Genomic DNA, 25,663 nt, shown 5'->3' on the forward strand with positions numbered 1-25,663 from the left:
AATATCAGGAAATTCATTGCTTTGTTTAAGTAACCATACATAAAATTGTTATGGAAATCGTTACATACTTGTTTGTATAAATTAATCAAAAAGGAAAAAAGTGCTGCTTTCAGAACTGAATGAACAAAGTATCCGTTTAAACTAAATATTTTTTTTATTTCACTATCGATTTGAATACTGAAACCTTTCATAGAAATCTATAATAAAATGGCATTAAAATGTATCGTGTTGGCTTACATGCGGCTACAATCAGCAGACAATATCCGGTAGCGACGGATGTTCACTAGTACGCGATTCATACCAGAACGTAAACATCAATGAACTGTGAACATCGAATGGTCTTTTGATCTTTATTGTTCATTGGCCGTGGATAATGTCACAGTATATGTGAAAATTCGAGATAAATTTAACGAAATATTTCAACTTGTGTTGGTAATTTAATGTTTTGTATAAAAACAGTAGATAAATAGCTATCCTATAAATTTTTTAATGAAATTAGAAGAATGTTACGATTACTACATTAACTTTTCAAGGCGTGTCAAATTTTGTTGTATTGTTGTTTCTATGAAATAAACGAAAGAAGATGTGAGATGTTCGGCTCATAGGGTAAATCTAAAGAGCTGTTGCAAATAGATGGACGTGAAGGAAATTGCAGGGCTAACGATTATCTTTGTCAGTCTATAAGTACCTAAGAGCGGCCTTATCGCAGGCGTCGGGCGTGTCGACGGCGGGCAAGTGTTCAGTGTCGAGGTCGAGCTGGTCGAGCTGCTCGTCGGTGGGCGTTGCGCACTCTCCCTTGCTGCGGCTCGACGAGCGGCGGACTATCGTTAGAGCGCCTTGTTCTGCAGACAAAATACGTCTAATGATTATTGTGTACGATACATTGGAATTACATTGATATGGAAATTTAATTGTTACATGCAACGTCAACGTTAAGCTTTCATGCATTTTGGTCCACATTGGAAATGAACATCTGTTTGTTGGATCTTTAAAATTGTTTAAATTGCTGATAGTGAGTTAAGTTGAATAACCTCTTGTTACAATTATCATATTGTCAACATACAATTTATAACTCTAACATACAAATATTAGAATATAAAAACGAATCATGCGAAACAGAATATTGTCGTGTAACAACATATACACATGCAATAACATTGAGTGAAAATAAAACAATTTTTAGAAAAACGTTATCATTTATTTATGCAATCAAATTGTCAAAAGGGATTTTTATATTTTTTCTATCTCCCAATCTAAATAAAAAATCGTATAAATATTGAAAACTAACAATAATTATCTCTGTTCGGATTTTGTGTGCGCTTTTTCGATTTGGATTCCATTTAATTGAACGACTATATCGAACATCGTCCGTAGTCGTGCAAGTTATTCACAGTCTTCAAATCCAAGTGCTATTTGCTCTGTTTGTTATAAAATGAAAGCTCTTGGCTCCGTAATGTCGCAACACTCGGTAACTTTTAAGAGGGATATTGTTGTATCGATTTTTAAAAAAATTCAAATCTTCACTTTCGAGAGAATTACTTTGTTATGATCGAGATATAATATGTTTTAAAGTTATAAAATGTTAATTATTAAATACTAATCTTGAAAAAGATTTTAATGTATTAAAAAAATGATTTTATTAATAATTTAATGAATTAAAAAAAAACATGTTTATTCAACTGTAAAAAAACATCAGCAACGTCGATGTTTAACTTAATTTAGCTAATTGGTAAAAAAACTGCTAAAAATAAACGACACGTAGGCTGTAGGTTTTTGTAGAATGAAAATAAACTACAATTACGAAAACGTCGGCGGCATCCGCCCACGCTTGCTATATTTGCCTTAGCAATTCTAAAGACAATTCTTTCAAAATAGACATATACTTTTAAAAATAATTGGATAAGATTTTATATATTAGTTTTTATATAATTATGAATCCTTGATATTTAAGCTTATCAGTGAAGTAATAAATATTCATCAGAAATACATAAAAACCTTTTCTTATACATGTGTAAAACCAGAAAAATTGCACGTTACAAAATTATATAATGTACAGAAACCGGGAGTTATTACAGGTTTTGTTTTCCTTCTTAATCTTTGAAAAGTTTTTAATTACTTTTATGAAGTAGATAGCTGAATTGCTAATGGAGTGGTTAAGTTTTGTAGTTAAAGAGGCTTTCGATTAATTTGTCGAGATAGTTGCTTAATTTCTGGCAGGTATTTTTTGTGTTGGTAACTGTGGCTTTCGGGTATCTGACATTTGTATTAATACGTATTGCTGTCTCTGTTATGTCTAAAGAGAATGAAAGGGATGGTGGCAGTCGAAACCAACCGTTATAGTCGTATCTAGTTCTTAACTGACAACTTGCAACATAAAAAACATATTAAATTGATGATTGCTTCTCATTTGGTCGATTGACCAATCGAACAACCATAGGATTTTTTTACCATTAGGCCGAAGATCGGTTGGCCCATCAGACCAACGGGAAACATCGAAATTGACGGATTAGTTAATTAGTGTTAATAATTGTAGTATTACTTAGGTTTTTTATACGACAAGGGGGCAAACGCTTGCTAATTGAAGGAACCTAAGTCGTAGTGGTTTGGATATATCACCGAGAAAAGACCATTCCACAAAGCGGCTGTTCTAGGCCGAAAGTTTCGGTTGTTAATTGCCAGCCATCGAAATGGTGTGGATGGAACCTGGCGGTCTGTCGTATCTTCCGATGACGGAACTCGGCGGTAGAAATTCTTCCAAACAATTCTTCAGAGCACTCACCGTGGTAGATGTGGAAGGCTATTAATTCAGTGTCCTACGAAAGACCCAAGGTCACATTACATGCACGACTGATCTCTCATCGGTAGAACAAAGCGGCCAAATTAAATGTCGCTCGCAGACAATACTCGTTTGTAAAACTGACTTGGTTTAATAAAAATGAAAATTTGACTTCTACTTTTGAACGAAAACCTTTGTGTATAACCGAGAATTTACACTGCCAAATTACTTTTACGTAAACATTATTTCTCAGCTTTATTTAAAGATAACGAAAAATTTGGTAATATGTATGTATATTGCGATTCGGTTAATTTTTTTATCAATCAATAACATGAACTTGAAATGAATACATGAACTGAAACGAGAATATTGGCAGCTACGTTGCGATGATAATGTTCAAATGATAAGATTTGATATTGATGGACCATAGAATAAAACAAAATAATTCAACGAAGTTCTTTTTCCAGTAATCATCACCGTTATCATCATCATCATACGGGGTGACTGGCTCAGTGAGGCTTGACGTCGGATATTGTAAATCGAAAAACACATTTGTACATGGCAGAGTTCGAACTCAGGACCAGCAAATTATAAGTCAAATGCGTAACTACTGAGTCTCCGACGTTCTTTACAGAAATGCTACAAATTAGAACAGAATGCTTGATGTTGATACTTCAATGAAAACACTCCATTTGTTTGTTCATTTTTGTTTTCTCTCGTTTAACTCGCAACGAGAGGCGCTTCAGTCGACTGACAGTGAAAAATATTTAGCTGAAAATCTTTTTAAAGACTCCAGAGAGTGAAGAATAAACAAGCTCTTGATATTTTGAATTACTCGTAATTGTTTTAACTTGCTTTTAAAATGATTCTTTTATATTTACAATTTACTGAGCTGTTGAAATGAATTTTCGAGTACCTTCATTTGTTAATATGTGGAATTTTCGATCCTTTTTTAATCATTCCATATAAGCCATGGCAGGCATGAGCATAATAAAAGGAGACGACCACGACTTTATATCTTAAATCTCTTATCTTTTAAGCTATTAATGTTTAAGGGATTTTGACCGTATTTAGACATAAAACATTTTATGCTTAATTGTTTCATTTATTTGTAACATTTTTCTACAGTGAGTTGAGGAAATTTTTTTTTTTTTCACATCGCTACTTTTTTTATAATAAATAATTTAATACACAACGATGTAATATTAAAGCTTCAGTAACATTGTATATCTTACATGAACCTTGTACTAGATTATTTGGGCCTTGAATTAAACAGAAACATTTATTCTTGGTCACTCGTGTCCCTTTGGGACAATACGAAATGACCAATCTTGAGAATAAATGTGGTATTGCCCAAAGGACAGTAGCACTCAGCTTTGAAGTGAAGGAAGCCTTAAAAACGCTAGATGGAACCATTTGTTTTTCAATTATTCATCGTAACATGTTCATTACTCTTTATTTAAGTCGTTCATTCTTCTTGTCTGTTTAACTTGGATTTATTGTTTGGTACATTCTATGAGCGGTTATATTTAGGTACTATTTTTGTGTATTATGTGCCTGTGAATAAAATAGTATAAAAGTATCCAAAAAGGTCTGACATAACCGTGCAATGAATTACGCGTAATCAACGTACCGTAATAACAAATTTTGAAATAGTATTTTTCATAAGCATTATGTTTCTTCGTACTATATGGCTTTTAATATTACTAGGCTGATGAAGTAATTTTTAAATATTTGGTGATAGTTACTTCGTTTACAATTACACATTATTCAAATTTAATTTTTATTTATTTCTCCCAAGTTAGGTTAAGCGAGAGGCAAGTTGGCCGTAAAAAATCAAAACATTGAGATTTTTTAAACCCTATTTTTAACCACATGTACATAAGTGGGATAAGGCTAGGGAGATGATGATGATTTAGTAGCCTAGTGGCTAATGCAGAAATGGTAAGAATCTTATTTTAGGTCATAATCAAATGTAATTCATTGCTAATATCCTTTTATCTCAATAGTCATTATTGATTCTAAATTCAAAGTGTCATTACGAGGGCAACTTTATTTTTTTAACAGCGTTATTAAGTACCGTAACATTTTAATGGACGCTTCCGAAAATATACCTACGTATAAAACCGTCCTATTTCGATGCGGCATTTTACGCTGTTATGTACCTTTTTATTACTTTTCATTTGAAACGATAAAATCTATTCGATAAATTTTGCACTCGCAGCGCAATTTTGTAAATTTTTATAGTAACAATATTTTATGCTACTAAAAGTAGACTTACGTAGTAATATTTAAAAGTCCTCAATGCACTTAAAATAGGAACTTTCAAAAAAAGAGCAATTCCAAAGGCCGGCAAAGAATCTGCTGTTCCTCTGGTATTGCGGATGTCCATGGACGTCGGATCAATTAATGTTAGGTGATCCGCTATTCGTTTGTCCCCCTATGCTATAAAAAATACAATCTTCAATTTATTATAAATATAAATTAACGTTACTCTTAAAAATGTGTAAGTTAAAAACATGAACAATAAAGATAACATTTACGAAGAAAAATATAACATGCAACAATCATGCTGTACCACAAAATTATCACAATAGCTAAAAAAGTAAAAAAGTTTGCATTCCAATTTCAATATTACATTAATAGGTTGGTTTTGAAAAAAAAAAAAACAATAGTAAAAAATACATCAGACAGTTAAAGACATAAAAATCTTAATAACAAAGATAATTAAGAAGAAAAAAGAGGAGAAAAATGTAACCGAATTAATTAGTGAACAGTATCAAGTTGACAGAACGAATTTTCCTTAAAAAAGATAAAAGAAACACAACGTTGTACAGATTAAAAAGAGGCAGGGATTTCAGAAATATTGTTTTGTAAATTCATGCAGTATATTTTTGTTTTTTGATTAAGTAATATTTAAGTATTTAATTGCTAAATTCATATTGTTTCTGGAAATTCTTTTGTTTTCAACACAAAACGGTTTTCTATATTTTCAAAAATCTATTTTATTCAGTAAACTGTTTTGTGTTTAAATGCTTTTATTTGTAACAGACATCAAGAATATCAAAATAAGGTGATAAAATAAAATTCACCACATAGAGTGCAGAGTAAGGATTAATTTGAAATATACATATATTAAAAATGTGCACGGATTAACTTTGCAACTATCACGAAAACTAACTTCGCCATTTGATTATTTGTCGATGTGATACTTAAGTTAAGACGAATCAGAACACCATGAAACTTTTATGTAGAGGTATATATTTTAAAAACAGGCTATGTGAATGATTCACATTTGAGGTTGCCCACCATGGATATACGGTCATTGCTAGCAGTTAGGCAAAGGCTACTTACTGCATGCAGGAAAGGACATCTGATGGTGTTCCGATAATGGCTTACAGCCGAAATCAATATGCCAACCTTAACATCTATCCGAAAACTATTTTAATTACTTTAGAGAATCGAATTAAAAAATATCAATCGCCCTTTAAATAATAGATGATGTTTATCGATTGCTACTGCCATCTTTAGATGATTAAAGAACCAAGTTAGTTAAAAGAAAAAAGAAAATAACTTGGATAAGAAAAAATGGTTCGCGATGGAACACTGATTTCGGCTGTCGGCGTAGGTGGTGTTAGACTGATTTGGAAGATGTCGCGTCTGGTGTTGTTTAGTGTTCGTGATAGTCGCTAAAGTTGAAAGGCGTGCTTACTGGGCGGGGTGCGTGAGCGGGGCGCGGGCGGTGCCGGCGGGCGCGGCGCGTCGTGCGGGCCCGCGCCGCCCGCGCCGCCTGGCGGACTCGCCACTGCAAAACCAACCAATATTTTAGTTTCACTTATAAATATTTATACAACCAAAATTAAATGGGAATAAAATACATTCCTTAGATTGATTTAAAATGATAATTTCACATGAATATTTAGAAACATGTTTAGTGCTCCTGTTAAGTCCTTACACAGTATCTTTCACATCAAATAAACAAATCTGTTCTAATATTAAAAAGAAGGAAAGATGTATGAATTAATATGAGCGAGCGGCTACCTGAATCCGCCAATATAGCGAAGCGACCGCTGCCCATAGTCATACCCAATTTCAGATGCGTCGACTACCTTAATCTTTGTTGCACACTAAGTAGTAGAACTGTATTAAAGAATATTTGATTGTTCAACGACTAGATATGAGATCGTATTAGAACTTTTTTGAAATACTGATGAAAAAATTCTACATCACTCGACTAACTAAAAGCGGCACACGACATCTTTTATTGGCTTCGTTGCATTCAATCGAGATGAATGTATACGTCGAGTGCATTTTTGTTGCCTCCATCCAGTAACTGAACTAAATATATCGTTCTGCATTTCTCAGTGAAAGCAGCTCGCATGTTGTAGAATAATATTTTTCCTTTAGGAAAAAATGTATTCAGAAATACAAAGGGTAAAGTTTTAACTACCACTACCGTTAAATTACTTTAAAAGAGTAAAATACTAGAAGAGAGAGAGGGGGGGGGGGGGCAGAAGAGAGAAATGGATATTTAACAATAAAATAACAAAAATATTTTTCTCAAACAAGTAAGCCATTCCGTTTCAAAAGACTTTAAATATTTAACCAAAATACAACGCTTAAATTCAATTTGACAAAAACAAATTCATTCAATTATATGTCGAATTTAATAAACAAAAGCTTGGTATTGCTACGAGTCTACGTGTAAAAAGAGCACTGTATTTTACGTGCATTTACAGCGTAGACGTAGCGCCGGAAGTGCATCTCCGTTATTCACGCTTCAGGTTTATGTGTTAGACATCGCTAACGTTGTTTTAAGGTAGACGATTTTGTGTAGATTAAACAGCGGTAACAAGATCAAAACATTTGGAGTTGTTTTAAGGAAAAATGCAATATAAACACATCCAGACGAATTTTAACCAAAACTATCATCTTTTAAAAATATATCTTTATATCCTTTTTAAATAAAATATTTTATTTATTTGTTACTCACACACTCTCTCTCTAGGTGCCGCTCCACTAATGGAGGTTGGCCGTCAGCTTAGTGAACTTTTGCCCAGTCTTGTGCCAAGAGAAATAAATGTTCTACGTTAGCAATATTCGTCCGCATTTATACTTTGCAATCACGATTTCTTTCTTCTTCCAGCGCGTCTTTTGTCTGCGATTTTGCCCATCATGATAAGTTGGAGATGGTCGTGTTCAATTCTTCGTATTTGTTACACATTTGATATTTATTATAAAATCGTTTCAGAAGATTGTTCCAGAAAAGAAAAAGATTTTTTAAAATATAATTTCATTTAAAATAGTCTTTGTACAAGTCCAGAGAAATATTGTAACCTAGAAAGCGAGAAAACGGTCTCGCATCCCCTGATAGCTTATGCAAAGTTATTGAGCCTCCGTCGGTCGATGCACAATTCGCTTCGACTGTCATAACTTATCCATAGGCTTTGGACATGGACATGAAGAGAAACGAACTCGAGCACTTACTATTAGTATATGTATCAGGTATACACGTATTGGTTTATATGTCGCTGATCAATTGTTAACTTTGTCATTTTATAATCAGACTAGGCATTATACAAATTGTCAATAATGTAACGTCAGTTTTGTTCTTTACTAAGATGAAAAAAGCTTAAAATATCTTTAGCCTACGACGGGTTTTGCTTTTCTAGTCATCATGTTAATGGGTTTAAGGAAAATTATGCGTTTAATTAAAACTTCGTTTAAATACTGAGTTCAGAGCTGTCGTGGAAGCGGTAGATAAGAGCTTGCTTTCACTTGGAAATCTTGGGAGATGTAAAAAGTATTCTTTTGAAACCGGTTTTGTTGAGTTGTGTAAAAATATGACAATCTGTTATATTTAAGAAGTAGGTCATGTTGAATGTTGATCTTTCTATACAGATAAGAAAGAGTACAGACTCTTGTTGTGTCAATCAAGTTGTGTTGTTCATTTTGTGATGAACATAAAATATTTTAAATCGTTTTATTAAAAAGTTGGTGTAGTATAGTAATATGGGACATACAAATTTAGTTAATTAAGGACCTAACAATAAAAAATCTAAACGGTGTTTCAAATACGTTAAGAAGCACTTATACCAATAAGTAAAGAAGTACTTATACCGAAAGCATTATGGTACATATATATGGTGAAACATATAACCACATTGACGTCAATAATTTCAATTAGAGCCGGTTAAAGAGTTAAAACACGTGTTTAAATAAACAGTGCCTTACAGTATATTTTGTTTAATTTCAGTTAATTTTTATTTAAAAGCTACATATATCAATAATTGGGTACCGACTACAAAAATACCTAAGGATCTTACATGACTTTATTCGATAATACGCTAAACTAAATAAAAAGAACCTAAATAAAAATCCACTTACCATAGAGTGATTATTAACATTTACAAACTAATCTTAAAATTGCTCTGGGTAACGAGGAGGTTATCTTGTTAGCTACCGCGAGTTAGTTGAATCATTTAAACTTTCGTTGTTCTACAATACCTTAATGGTACAACTTATTTAACGACTTCGTACAACACGTCAGCTCTAAATTGATTAAATAGTGCTTTGTACTAATTTGTATAACACTGAAAAGTTTATGCTTTATGTTACAGTTTATGTTTAATCGCATGTTAATTCTTTTATATCAAAAGGTAGCGAGGTAAAAGGTACAGCGAAGCGACCGCCACCAATAGACATCTGCAATTTCAGAAGTGTTGCCTACTTTTAATCAACGGTGAAGGGGACGCACAGAAATATTTAATATTTCCCCTTCCTATGCGTCCCGTTTTCCGCCAAATCCAGTTTCCCTTCTCATTATTTCCTAATAGGAAAATTGTGGGGTGCTTCCTTAAACTTCTTCTTAAATAAGTTATAGTAATTTTGACTATAAATGAAATGGACTCGGCAAAGATTCACCGTTCTAATAAATAAATTATGCCACTTTTCGTAGGGTATCTGGTGAAGGTGATAATCACGCATCATGCTGAAGCTTACGTAAAATTGAAACATCTTTATGAACGCATACTGACTCAAGCATCAAGTTTGGAACTTTTTGTTCGTTTTTATTTGACTGATAGGAAAGGGTAAGCTTGTCAGTTACAGTATTTAAAAATTTAAAGCGTAATATGAATATGCGGCAGTGGATTTATTCTTTTATTATTTACTCTTACATCTAGGTTCTGGCTTGTGTTGTATTGTGTCTTTCTTTCAATATTAAATTAGTTAAAATTAATATATGATCTTTATAAGGAATTTCAAATATGATAACATAATTTATCTGAACTTTAAACTACAGTATCATAGAACACGCCGTTCATTACAAAGATGTTTTCCACTTTAAACTTATGCCGCAGACGTAACCTGTTTACAACTTTACTACCAAGAATCTGAGGTATCCATACTCTTATATAGAAAATGCTGTATATCTAATATTTGTTAAGTCTCGAGTCATGAAGTATGTCGTAATAAATACGGAATCTATTATAATAATAGAACATAACACTTAGTATGGAGCAAGTTATTTTGTACTATTACTACAGGATCAAGTAGTAACCGACCATAGCTTTGCTCGAGTAGTAAAATAGACAAATCATCTATATATATATATAAAAGAAAATCGTGTTAGTTACACTATTTATAACTCAAGATCGGTCGAACTGATTTAGCTGAATATTAATGGGGAGGTAGCTTAGAACTAGGAGACGGAAATAGCAACTTTATTATCTTGTGTGCATTTTTTCTTATTCCGCGCGGACGGAGTCGGGGTTAAAGCTAGTTTATTATATTTTAGGCTAGTCAAAAAAACTGAAAATACTTGTGACCTCAAAAGAGTGAGACAGTCTCTAGTTAAATACTAATAATAATTTTAGTCGTTAAATTGAAATAATATTCTTTCATTTTTATAATAATTATGATCGTAATTTTTAGTGACTTAATAATTTCAAGCGACGACAATTTCAAACGAAGCGAAACACGTAAAGACGTTTAAAAATAAATTAATGAGCTCTGCAAAGTTTTTACAGCGGTGGAGAGGTAGTTAATTTAATCTCATAACTTTTACCTGCTCTAAGTGAGGATACAAGATGTAGAAATTACGAGGTTTTTTTTTTTCAAGTAAAAAAAACTTTAATAGGCTCCGTAAACTTTCGTGGTATTTTTATATTTTACTTAGTCGAGAGTTACTAAATGTAAGCTTGTGTTTATTTATTTGACTTTTGCCTGTGGCGATAAATGCTTGTAAATTCATGACCATATGCCTATTTATCTAAATGTACGAAAATATTTCTAATATTATAATTGAGAAAGTTTAGTTGGATTGATGGTTGGATAGATATATATTTGCTTGAAGGTATCTCCGGAACGGCTCAACTGATCTTGATGAAATTTGGCACATATGTAGAACATAGTCTGGAAGAACACCCAAGCTATTACGTTTTGTTCTTGATTCCGTGCGGAGAGAGTCGCGGGCGACAGCTAGTCCTCTATAAATCAACGGACTTATAAGTATGTCGTATAGAAATTGCACTTAAAGTTATTATCTTCCAAAATTATGCTTCACAACGCTAATTATAAAATTTATCTTAGATATTGTGTTTTATTGTGTATACTAATTAATTACAAATTCAGGCACGAAGTAAAAGGTCGCGCGTAAAACATATGAATTTACCGCGATTCATTTATCTTCCGCTGTCACCGGATAGAAGGTGTTAACGATGTTGACAATATACTACGCACACCTCGACCTGATGCTACTTTCACACAAGGACAGAACTGTGAGGCAGAGTAGTAGATAGTGCAATACTACTATTTAAACGCACATCTACTACAATAACTGTTCTGCCTCGGGCGTCGAGTATCCGTTTATTGTAGTACTGTTCTACTTCTCTGTCCTACCATCTTTTGAAACTAACATAACGTGGAACCATATTGATTAGTAAAGCCTGGAGCTTTATTCTGTAAGCTTGTAAAAGCTTGGTTGTTCTACATTACTTTTATTTTTATTCCATTTGCGAATGGTAAAGCTTCATCGTGGAATGTGAAATCTAAATAAAAAGTTGCATACGCATTCTCTGAATCGGTTTAAAAAGGGTTTTCACTGCGTGAGTTCTCAAATTCAATCATATCTTTCATTGTTATTTAAATATGAGATAACAGTACGTTTATACTGCTTTATTTTATAATTCCCACTACATTTTAGTTTGTCCTTTTTCATCAAGGTTTATTTACAATTTAACTTTTAGTAGTTTCAGGAGCGAGAGCTTTTTATATTAAGTTTTTTATTTCACCCCCATTCGTCGAGACTCGAGTTCTCGTTTCAATATCGCTTGCAATAAATTCTACAGCGTAATTAAACTTTCGTCTTTTTGTTTTGTCTTCAAGTTCTCGATGGTAGTTATTATTTTAGGATAAAAGATATCTTAATGGGGCCATTTCTCTTTCACAAAGCAAAAGTGTGTATAATCTTTTCTATTCAAAGATATACATAAATAATACGAATTATCAAATGAAATTTATTTATTGAAACTTAAATATCTAATCTTGGAATTACAACGAATAAAATTTAATAATGAAATTACATTAACATTGAAAGTTAAATGTCGAGCGTTTCTTAAAATCTCTTTAGATATTATAAAAGATGTTTTTACTGTAAAGGTCTCGTCGTTGACGCCATTTTTATACAGGTCTTTTGGCAACCTGTATTATTTGAAATAGCCTTAATTTCGCTATAGGCTTTGATGTATGATTTTATAATATTTTTTTCTATTTACTTACTTATAACTGGATCTCATAATAATTGGATGGATGGATGATGGATGATTTTTTAATGTACGACTTCGGCCTATTAAATTGGAATAAAGTCTACAAAATGGTTTTGTAAAAAACAAATTGGAATGAACCATTAACCGTGAGTTTCTGAGACAAAAATCCCCGTTTAAAACGTTTCATACAAAGTTTTGATCTCAGAAATCCGCAGTAAGTACCTACTATCGTTAAAATATACATATATCTCTCAAATAAACACATCGTTCACTAAAACAGTTATTCATCAATATCATCGCTAGTTTGACTTATATACAGCTTATAAGCCAAAGTTAATATATTCACTAACTTATTAACTGTATTAAGTGTGATCCGACAAGATATAAAGTGTTCAACTACACTAACTTGAATAACTAAGTTATAAATAAGTTATAACAGATTTAGATTGTACTCCAAGATAGAGAAACCTCATTCTACAAAGTATCATGTGTAATTTTCATATTATGTTACACTTTTTGTTTAAAAATTCTGTTCTAATGTGAATGTAATTAACACAGCCGAATTCTAGTTAATCTTGAATATTCAAGTTGAAAAAGACATAAGTAAAGGTCGAAGAGATTTAAAGCTTAATTTAATTGACGTTATCAATAATATTTAGGCAGCACCATTGAGTTTGGAAAATAATTAGCTTTTGTAACTAAACCCGTTGGCCGGTTGGAACATTGCCCGGAATTAAAAAAATAATTCTACATAGATTTATACGGCAATTCAATGTTCTCGAACTTTTTAATATGATTCTTATAAAATTAGCATATGCTAGTTACATTTATTCTGTTAGTTTAATATCAGAGTTTAATGTAGTGTAAGAAGAGCTGTTCATTTTTAGCCGACTTCAAAAAGAAGGAGGTTATCAATTCAACTGTATTTTTTTATGTGTGTTTCCGCGTAACTCCGCCTATGATGCTCCAATTTTGACAAAAAAATTTTTTTTTTATAAATTTTCAAAATAACTAGAAGACAAGTATTTAGATTTTGAATTTAACTTCAAAATGCGTTACGAAAATTAAGAACTTTTTTGTTTTCATCGCTTACGTAGGCTAAATTATAGGACCTACATAAAAATGATGCATGGAAGAATTGTAGCTCTTTATATGGTGTACTAACAACTAACTCCCTACGTTACTCTTGAAGTAAATATCATTCGAGTAATATCGGTAAAATCAATAGTTTTGGTTAAAAGATGCTACATTAATATGAACATAATTGCGAAAAAGTTTACTTTCCAAAGTGTACATGTTGTTGTGTTTTATTTTAACAATATAAACTCCAGTCTTACAGTTCTGAGGTGACGAAAGGGGTTGTGTCGAGGTCACGTGCGGTGCTCGTTTCATTGCGACGTGACATCGCTGGCGTTCCTCAGTAACAGACCGTACTCATAACATTACCATTTACTATCCCTCAACTATATAGGAATTCGCGCATAAATACTACTTGGAGAGAATTACACGTTCGAATACCGTTATGTAGGAAGGCACTGTGCAGCTCAGGGATTTCGAAGTACTTTGTAGTGAAACAACATGTTACAAAGAGATAGTGAATCTTGCTAATATTATAAATGGGAATGTTTAGGTGGATGGATGTGTGTTTGTTTGAATGTATCTCCAGAACGGTTCAACGGATCTTGATAAAATTAGGCACGGTTGTAGAATATAGTCTGGAAGAACACATATACATATTTTTTCATCACATGAAAAATAATAGACTTTTAACTAATTAAATTCTTAAGGATGTTAAATTAATTCCATATATTGCGAAGAAAGTATTTCTTAAATCTGTCATATTCAAATAATCGGTATTATAGCTAAAAGTTTTTGTAGCCGTTTACTTGTACATGTTATAGTGACAATTTTACAAAGTTTAAATTATTTTACTGCTTTTAAATTGCGACAAAGTAACCCATGTACGAGCCATCTCTCGCAATTCTGTCCTCGCGTTATTAAGAAAAAAACTTTATAAATATCCTATGTGTTCTTCCAGACTATGTTATATAACCGAGCCAAATTTCAGCAAGATTCGTTGACGCGTTCAAACAAACATCCATCCATCTATCTAAACATTCGCATTTATATAATTGGTAAGATATCAGATATAACCCGAGCAAAGCAAACGTTGCAACATGGAACAAAGTTCACGATCAAATAGCAATGCGAAACTTTTCCAACTTCAAGTTATATTAAGGTAACTTTACAAAGGAGTTTTCATTGCTTAGTTTCTATGCGGGTCTTGTATGACAATTGAAGTCACCTTTTGACGATGTGAAATTAATTCGCCATATGAATTAAATTTAATATTTGTGCGATAGAGACAAAGATGATGATTTCAAATGGAAACAGGATAGTATAATGAAATCAATTACGTTTTCGAACTTCATTTTATTTTGCGATAATAATGATCAAGTTGTGTCAGTCACGCTAAGCGTTGCCATAGTTTTCGATCTAAGGCTCAATCATAATCAAATTTCTATTTAATCAATTCGGCAAAGTATGTGTAATTACAGACCCTGACATTTTGCGACGTTTGATTGAATATCAACCCTTTGTTTATGAAAACGAACGACAAAGGAAATTTATGTATTAAATCCTATTAAAGTTTAAATAAATAAGATAGCGTGTTTATTTTGCAATTTCGTCTTGTATAAGATGTGTCAATAAATTAAAAATATTGTATACACAGATTTGTACTGTATAGATAACACTGAAATTTCGTAGGCAAAATTAACACTGTTAAGTTTGATTGACAGGTTAAAAAAAGGTACAATTTTGTCTTAAAGTTGTTTAGCGGGTTTTAAATAAATTGTACACGTTAAAATTAACTGGTAGTCAAATTATTAGGTCATGAATAGGTCATTGCTTGAAAATGATAGCTTTCGTTTCGTTGCGACTTAAACGAACCTGTTAAAGTACCCGACCGTTAATGATATCTCTACTATTAGTTCTACCTCACCACCGCTACCAACCGCAACCATCAGTGTCAAAATGGCGAAAATAAAATAGGCACAAAATACCGCTTTTTATAGCCTTTCTATGTCTTCTAGGTCTTTGTTCTTTCTAGGTCAGGTCTAGGTTTCTTTCTAGGTCAGTGTTGCGAGGGCTATAGACAGTAGTAGAGGGCTACAGAGGGTTTTTTAGATGTAACATAAATTTTGTCGATTTTTATTAAACCTCCAACTTTTGTACTGTTCGGTATTTGATTAGTCAAATCACGTACTCGTACTATGGACGTTGCGGTAGTACGTGATGTCGCCTGCTACGCTCCAAGAGTTTGTTTAGCTGTCAATAACGTTTACTTCGCTATAGCCTTTGTCTCAAATAGATTTGTTCCAATACAGTAGGAAAACTCCGCTCTTTCTACTTCAATTTGTAGTTTGGTTATTACTTGAAGTGGAAGGTATTTTGCTAGTATATATGTAGGTTTGTATGTATGTCTGTTCCATTACGACCGTCTTTAGCTATAGCTTGACTTTTTAAAAATATTATGTCACTCGATTCGTATTTTTGTAGCAAGAGAATGCTAAGGTAAAACGCAACCTTGTTTAATTATCATCAAATTTTACAACCTAAATAGATAGGAGTAAATTCCTAAGACAGTCTAGTCCAATTACACACAGACAACTACAAAATTCAATCAGCATAGATCATATTTACTTGCGTGATATATGCGGTTCGTTTTGACATGGACATAAATTACAATTCACACGCAGGAAAATTACACTTTTATGCTATACCCAAATCCACAAAGCGAGGATTACGATTGAAAAATTTAAATAATAAAGCTATGGTTGGATAGTATAGTAATAATATGGAATCAAGAAATAACATTTTAAAAATGAATCTTGTATTGAATCGATAATTTCGTAGAAGTATTACCTCAAGTCTTTTCACGACGTGCCTGGAAATTAGTGAACAAAACAACAAGGTTTTTAAATAAAAATCGACCTATTTGACGAAAAGAGTTCTTTTTTGATGATTGTGACTTTCTTCATGGAATAAGTTGAAATTGTTGTACTCCAGCCGATATCTCTCGGGACAGCAACGATAAGTGCCAATCTCACGTCGGAAGCTGAGACTTAGTGAAACAAACTTTCAGATTGGGGTTGACTAAATCTAATATAATTTAAATATAACACGTAGTATAATTAGTTACTGCGAGAAATCGTACCAATTTATTCCTATCAATTGAAAAAAAAAAATAGTTTCGTTTCAAATAAAATAATTGATAGGCTCGTTATTCAGAACTCTAAAGCGCTTAATTACTTAGATTCTGCTGATCTTTTTATTTTTCCTGATCTACACAATCATTTCAGAATTAACTAATCACAAAAATACGACAGTTTTTTTTCCTTTTCATATCATCATTAAATTTAAATGTTACTAAATGAAAAGAAATTTGCAGCATATATGTTAGTTATTCGGTGTGAAGAGACTTAAGTGGTATCAAGTCACCGCGCAGACATATATATGATGGGCGATAAATGCATTCGATCTCAATTTCGGCTAACGTCAATGCAGACACTCCTTGACGTAGACTGAAGTCGGTTAACAAGTTTAGAGGAAGCTATTAAACCCAGCCAACGTGTTAATGCATTTAATTCCACTTAGTTACACTTCAATTAGTTTTAGACTGTGAATTTCCACTGTCTAAACAGTTGTATCAAACATATACTAGCCCCTTTGATTATTCATTAAAATAAATAGAGATAACATTGTGTTTTTGTAAACGTTTCGGGAATGTAAACGCACGTTTGTAAGTTACATTTAAAACAAAAAACTGCTGTGATTTATTTATTACAAAACATTATTGTTAATTTATTATTAAGCCATGTAGGCTTTTGTTTTTGTTTTATCTAAAAGGTTTGTTCGTTTGTTGTTTTAATTTATTTCGAAAGTTGGGTATAATTTAAATGGAACAGGATTAAATTTTTGTATGAAGAAAAGTTTAGGAAACAAACACATTTATAAGTATTATTCAAAAACCTTAACATGGATTACGTTGAAATATTTTGTTAAAATAAAAATAGCAAATAAAAGACATCGTTTTTTTTAAACCCAGTCTATTTCTCTAACCCTCTTTTCACTTTAATGTTGTGTCTAAATTAAAAAGTTTGTAATAACAATATTGTAAAGTCTTTTGACGCTAGATAAAACGCGTTTTAATCGTAAAGGTTATGTGAACGATATCGTTAGACCATGCAAATTAAGTCGTTTCATCTGATCGTTCCCGGCGGAGCAAATTAATTTTTATCCACGTTGAACCCGTAACGCTTATCTGAGTGTTAATTAAGGTTAAGCTTTTGATTTAAAATCAATATGAACATAGCCTTTACAGTGAACAGTGGTTTTAAGAACATAAATTTATTTCAAAATAGTCAAAAGACTAGTACGAGTATATTTAAAAAAAAAACAATAATTGACTTATTTTTTTGTCTTTAATTTTCCTAAGTAATAAATGGATCGGTGATAAACATCAAATCATCGTGTACAATCGAGTCGACAATTTTTACATCGTCCTTAAATAACGCTGACACGCCCAACGTTATCGTGGACATCGGACACTTTGCGGGTGTGTCGTCATCTAAGTATGTCGTGTAGAAAAGTGTTATATCGTTTGTTTATTTCTACTTACGATTGTTAGTGAAAGTACACACAAATACAATCGAGTAGAAAAGTGATGTACGGAAATTTGTTTACTTACATTTACGTTGGTTGGTGAGATTGACAACTCCATTTGGACAACAATTTCGATCAATAATAGCTATTATTGTTATCGTTGTTTATAATTACTTAATTAGTTTTTTCTTTATCAAAATATAAAGTCATGGTTTATAAAAATGTATATTTTTCACCATCAGATCACTATAAGTCCCCAACGAGGGGCTCAGAGCCTAGCCCAAGTTAGGGTTGACTAGGCCATAGTCAACCATGCTGGCCCAGTGTGGGTCGGTTGACTTTACACATATCAATGAATTTCTTCTCAGATATGTGCAGGTTGCATCAAGATGTTTTCCTACACTGTAATAACGTCGGATAAATGTACATGTGTAAATCGAAAAACACATTGATACATTACGGGATTCTATCCCAGACCTGCAGATTGCAAGTCAAGTGCTTAACCTCTGAGCCACCGACGTGTATATCCATAAATCAAAATTTAACAGAAATATTTTCGTTACAATTTTTTAATTACGTAGACACAAAAGTTTATTAGATTTGTACACACGTATAAATGATTTCGGCATCGTATTACGTGCTCAATGAACTGCGCTCTCAGCGGTTACTCCCCATTTGTCGAGACCTAAATAATACGTTCGCGTTTTATATTTCACGTGGCACCAATTTGCCGAACAAAAGGGTCTGAGTAAGTGGACAGTTTGTTAATTACGCCAGGACGTAATTGACTTTTGTGTGTGCAATAAAATACATGAGAGAACGATATGGAACTTTAGTTAACAGGTTTTTTTTTCGATAAGCGAAATTAAAACATTTTTTTATGTACAATTTATGTTTTAAAAAAAGTACTGACAATACTTTACCCAGTTATATAACATTGCATTTTTCACCATTCACAGGAGCCTACTGTCAGAAGGGTAATTTCCACGGTTTTTTTTGCATACATGTATGGATATGAATACTATACTTCTGTATTCTGCTCCAGTCTATCATAGAGGTGTTTTTGGGTTTTATTTTTTGGGAATTATCGCTTGCTAGAAAAACATAGTCTTAAAAAAATATACATGAATTGAGAACCTCCTTCTTTTTGAAGTCGGTTAAAAACAACGACAAAAAAAAACCAAACTCATCGTATTTAACCTGATCTCAATTTATAGATGATCGGTTTTACGTCGACAGCTCCTTATGGCTCGTAAATAGAAATCTCGTAAAGTTCGTTCAGACTATTTATTACTTACTTTAGAGCCTTCAAAGACGTGCGATTTCATAGCATTATCTTTATTTAACTTTACTGAGATGTATTACATGAAAATTTATAAAAAAACACTATTTTTCTTTCTGGAATATTACATATACATAGATTTGTTAAGCTTGTTTTTTTAAGACCACTAGAATACTATGATAACAGAATCTGGACGCAAGATGTGGACGTGTTGAAAGAGCGATGATTCCCCTTCCTGTACGTCCCCTCTCAAAATTCACTTCCACTTTCCATCCTTTCCTTATAATAAAGGGAAGGGAAACGAAAGATTAAAATTAGGCAACCAAGTACACTTATGACACGAAATGCGGAATTACTTCCACTTAACGCCTGTCTTCTGTGTATGTTGGTAGTTATTGATAACTGAACAGAAGACGATTAAAGGGAGGAAACGCATCTGCAATTGTTCTACGGGCAGGGGTCGCTCCGCTTTTTCGGCAAGTTCAGGTGGCCGCTTGCTTTTGTGCCCCATTATAATATAAAAAAACTACGTAAGTTTACGAATTGTACCAATATTGTTTGTAAGCGTAGTAACGCTAAATCAAATAATTTTTTGCCTCAGCATTCATGTTATCTTCTACAGAGCAGTATTTCACGTCAAATCATTGCTTTGAACGTGAGCTGTCGCTTGCCTCGTATCGATTCGGTGTTTGTTAACGTGAGTTTTCATTGAAGAAACAACTGTATAAAAATACATTGTTGTCCCTCTTATTCCTTTTGGAGAAAAAGAGATAACGATAATTGTTTTTGTAAAGTTGATTTCACTGTGGAATTCTACAGTTAATGTATGGGGTAGTTCGATTCTGTAATATTGTTGCGCCAAACTACATATGTAACGTTTTTTATTAACTAACTGTCGCCTAAAAAACTTACTAAGTAGCTTATGTGTTCCTCCAGACTATGTTCTTCATCTGTGTCAAATTTCATCAAGATCCGTTTAGGAGATACCTTCAAACAAACAAACATCCATCCATCCATCTAAACATTCACATTTTTAATATTAGTAAGATATAGTTTTACTTATTATTAAAAAAGTAACATAATATAGAGTTTTTCATTGTACTAAAATTTTGTGGGCTTTTAGATTTCTCTCCTCCGCTACGTGTTACATCATTTATCTGTGTCATTTAAATTGGTGATTGATGAGGCATGCAATGATAAAATCTATTATTTTCAAACAAACCTACTTTGCTTCATCAGAATAAAATAACAGATGTTCGATCTTTTGTTTACATTATCAATTAAATTCATACAACTTATGAAGTACAACATTTTTAAGAAACTAAGTACCCAAAAGCTGGGGTAGAATATAGCTTTGGTAAAAAGAGTTTTATAACCGTATCGTAACTTTATGAAGTTATCAATCTTTTGTCTTGAATCTAATATTGTAGTAGACAAAAGCGAATTTGAAGTATAAAGTGGAGGTAGATATAATTAGACATAATATAATAGATAGGTATAGTCCGAGATATTCATAATACTGAGCAGATTAATAATAAGTACATATAGATAAATTAATTTAAAAAAAAATATAAGCTTTGATACATATTTTTCTGACCCGGGTACCATACATATTTAAATGCAAACCACAATAAAGGAAAAATTATGTAATATACTTATTTTAAAAGTGAAAACCTGTAAGCTTATAAAAAAGTTACCGAAATCCATATAAACAAAATAAAAAAGAAAACTAAAAGCGACAGACATGCGACGTGGTAACATAATTTTAGGGCACGTCTTTTAAAATAATCCGTCACTTAAGGAAATATTTTTGCTAAAGAAGCTTTACCATATTTTTGCCGAGGGACGTTGCGCGAAGAATAATAAATAAATGCTTGGATAAACAAGTTTCCGCGATAAGCATAGTCGTCAGGAAAAAGATTAGAGAAAACAAAAAACCTTGCTACAATTCTTATTAACGCAACGACGCTTTAAATGAGATTTCTGTCCGGCTTTTAAACAGAACAGCGACCAGAGCTGGGCATTAACTCGTTAATCCGTTAATCGTTAATTAACGAAGTTAACATTTTGCTTAACGGATTAACTTTTAAGTTAACTTCAAAAAGTGTTAACGCTTTTGTTAACTTCCGTTAAACTCAACTTCCGTTAATAAAAGTCCGTTAATCGTTAAATTAGAAACTTGGAGACGTGCTGTCATTTTGTTTAAATTACATGCCACGCCACGCTCGTAAGTTCAGCTATGTTGGGCGACTGTCGGCGACTCGAATGGTGAACGAAACAGTTGATAATTGATATATGTGAAGTTCGCGTGCAAGTGTGATGCATCAGAGCGTCCGGGAAAGACGTGACCAACAGGACAAAATCAATAGGTTCAAAATAGTATATTTTATTACGAGTATAAAAAAACCCCAAGTATGTAATAGCCCACATTCCGAACGCTCTTCGTCCCTGCAATACGCAACTTTTTGAGCAACTGTATTTAAACACTTTTTTACTCGTGCTTTTTCTTTAGATTTACCAAACGTTCTCTTTCCCAACTGTCAAAATAATGTCTGTTAAAAAAGAAAAACCAACCACGAATTTTTTACAAAAAAAATCATTGAAGTTTTTATGATTCATGCAAATATTATATTTCTAAAAAGAAGCTCCTAATTTGTTACAATATCAGATTTAATAATTTGATTCAATAAATTAGGTTAGTTTTCATTTTATTTCATCTCATTAAATTGCATTTTCATTTCATATCAATAAAAAAAATCTACTGAAGACTTGGTTGTTTGGGCATAGTTCTCTTTGCCTACCCAGAATGGGTGAACAAAAAATCTGTTGGTATTCTTTTACGGTTGGCGCCATTTTCCAAACATTTTAGTTAGTTGAGTTTATTGTGTTTTTATTATTCTATTAAATTGCTTCATTTTTCGCAACTATCAATAATAGTTGTTTAGTACATGTGCGAAACTGTCATTACAACTTGTTCCAACTGTCAACTTGTAGACATTTGTCGGAACTCTTTGCAATGACAGGGTTTCCGCACTCGTAATGAAATATACTATAATGCATTCATACTTGTCTCTAATACTAATGTGTACATTCTATAAATGTAGAGTCAAATTACTTTTTTAAACAAGTGACGCCACAATAAGTGTGAAATTAGTATGTATAATTTTGGTATGGTTAACTGTTAACGATTAACTTTAACTTGCGTTAAATTTTCGAGAATTTAACGCTTTAACGATTAACGAAGTTAATTTTTTAATTAACGAATTAACGATTAACGAAGTTAACTTTTCGATTAACTGTGCCCACCTGTGACAGCGACAATGGAATGTAAAATTTGTTCAGGCTTATATCATTTTTTTTCTTGCTTGGTTGTTGAAATAATAGAGATATTAAATTTTCTTCTTAGGTTGATTTACTACAATTCTTCTTATGCTAACTAGTCTCGTTACTAAAAAGAGATTAAGTCACCACTATTCATAGACTCCCCAAAAAGTGTAAACTGGGATGAATTAACTTATATATTAACGGTTAAACACTCACGCTTTTGTCTGGTGTCGGCACCGACTAGTTACGAGCCCATCGGGGCCCTTCATTAGGGTGAATGGGACTGACGGACTAATCAAAATGTCTCACGAAAGTAAAAATAATTAACTGGGGTTATTTATTAAGGAAAACGATGTTTGGTCTTTAGTAAAAATTTGTAGTGCTAGAGCCAAGCTTTGCTTATTCACCATAACAAAAGAAATTGGTATAAAACCAATGTTTAATACATACCAAAATATAGCATTTTTTAAAACTATTACTTTTCTATTTCAAAGATAATCCAAACTCTGTACGATCTTTTACAGCTCGCATCAGAACATGGCGGCAGCGGTCGCTTCGCTGTTTCAGCGAATCAGGTAGTTGCTTGCTCCTTTGCCACCTTATGATATATTAAAAAAAAAACACAGACTTGAGTACATTCAGACAAGGACACTCGATGAAATAATTGATAAACTGAGTTAATTAGTAAGTGCGAGAAGCGAGCACGTTTGTTTGCACGGTACGACTACTCTAATAGATTAAAAGATCGTATTTCGTAAACAATTAGATTGAAAATAAAGCCTTCACAAACGTGCAAATGTTCAGTACTTGATTAGGATGTGATTTCTTGTTACAAATTGGCTGATATCTGAATATTGAAGATATGGAAAATCCCGTTACATTTTAACAATACGTGAAGGTACAATCATACATAGGATTTATTTTACTTGTTTGCGATTAAGTAAACATAGTAAATTTTTGCTTAGTTTTTTTATTGTGATATATGTCCCAAACCTAGTCTACTACAAAAGCAGAATTTAGTACAAAACAGTTTTGTCCAAAAATAGATTTTTATTAATAAGTGAAATTAACCTCTTTTGTGATGAATTGCCTATATCTAAGTAGCAGGCGCTTGTATTGAAACAACTATATTAAGAGCTGATACACAAATTAAACATTAATTACACAAATTGGATTTGTTGCACGTTAGAGAGTATACCGTAGTATTGTTCTGCTTTTCCACGAATTTTTAACATTGAATGTTTGAAGTTAAATGAGTACACTTTATACTACAATAAAAACTCTATAAAAAAGATTATTACGTTTGATTACAAATCGATTAAAATTTTATTGATTCATAATTTTTATTACAGTTTTTTGATAAACTTCATTTTTCTTTCTTAGTTTAAGATGTGTTCAAAAAGTGTTATCGTTTTATTGGTATGAAAAATAAGCAGTTTTTATTCTTTACTTCTTAATCTAAAAATCAATTAAAAAAAAAACAAACGAAAAAAAATATTTCTTTTTTTAATTAATGTACTTCTAATTTTTGTGTTTAAAAAGTAATCAATGGCTAGAAAAAATACTATAGTTGTTAATAATGTTACAGATTTTGTTAAGAATAGGTGCAATGGAATGTTCCAGTAGTTCATCATCATCGTCATCATCATCAGCGTCTGATGAAGAGGACTTAAGTATGTACTGTTTATATGTACAAGTAATGTTTCTTTTCTTATGTAATTTGGCTAAGCTTATGAGCTTATGACATAATAAGACTCACGTCTCATGTTTCAATAATATGTTTATTTTATTTAATTAGCCAAAAAAGAATATAAATCATTATTATGTAAGTATTAATGTTTAAAATACATAAAATATAAATGACTAGTTTTTTCCCGCGAATAAGAACGCGCAAAATTTAAAAAAAAAACTTTATAAGTAATGTATGTGTTCTTCTAGAATCTAGAAAATTGATGGGGAGGTAGCTTAGAACTAGGAGACGGACATAGGAACTTTTTTTATCTTGTGTGCATTTTTTTATTCCGCGCGGTCGGAGTGGCGGGTAAAAGCTAGTTTATAATGTTAGTAATAAAAAAGATTAACATTTTTCTATAATACATAATAATATTGTCTGTTATCTCGCAGATAAAATGGAAAAGAATTTTTATGTTGACAAATTTCGTAAGTTATTTTTTTTTTAATTTAATATTTTAATTATAGATTAAATAGTAGTAAAACTAAAATTTAAGGTTATTGTTTTATGTCAACAAAATTTTCATTAATAACAATTTTCAGGACAAGAACTACTTCAAGATCGTAAGTAAAGACCCTAAAAGATAATAAATTACACTTAAGTTGTATTAATTTGGCATTTTTAGTCACTTCTTTTGATATTTTAGAGAAAAACGAAGAGAATTATTTTGAGGATCTCTTAAAAAATATTAAATACATTGCAAGTAAGTATTATTAAGCACGTTTTATCAATATGTTTTTAATTGTTTCATAAAATGTAAAATTACCTATAATCGTAAAATGTATGTTGAATACATTTTTATTATGTTATTAAGTAAATAAATACATTAATTCCAGATCAATTAGATTAGAAATTATTTAAGAAAACAAATGAATTCAAACTATTTGATTTTTCGTTGAAAAAAAAAAAAAACAAGAATGTTCTTTAATTTTAATATAACAATGATAAGTTATAGAAAATTAAATTATTTTTATTTTATTAAGAAACTATTTTCTGTATTTTTTTTAATTAATAAAAAATATCCGAAAAAGCATATAAAAGTCGTAAGAAATAGTTAAAACCTCAGTACCATAACGTTTCAATGCTATCAAAAGCAATTGAACAATAAAGAAACG

At 31.9% G+C, this 25,663-nt stretch overlaps 1 protein-coding gene across 2 annotated transcripts in view; it reads right to left on the reverse strand.

Annotated features, from left to right (window-relative positions):
- Positions 1-25,663, reverse strand: part of LOC106718809 (calcium/calmodulin-dependent 3',5'-cyclic nucleotide phosphodiesterase 1) — a 103,514-nt gene that overhangs the window by 26,428 nt on the left and 51,423 nt on the right. For both annotated transcript variants that reach the window (XM_045678815.1, XM_045678811.1), the window contains exon 2: positions 689-842. In XM_045678815.1, coding sequence (XP_045534771.1) covers positions 689-842 — 154 coding nt within the window. The remainder of the gene's footprint in view (positions 1-688; positions 843-25,663) is intronic.

Source organism: Papilio machaon, chromosome 1, assembly GCF_912999745.1.
Source record: "Papilio machaon chromosome 1, ilPapMach1.1, whole genome shotgun sequence".
NCBI classification, from domain to species: domain Eukaryota; kingdom Metazoa; phylum Arthropoda; class Insecta; order Lepidoptera; family Papilionidae; genus Papilio; species Papilio machaon.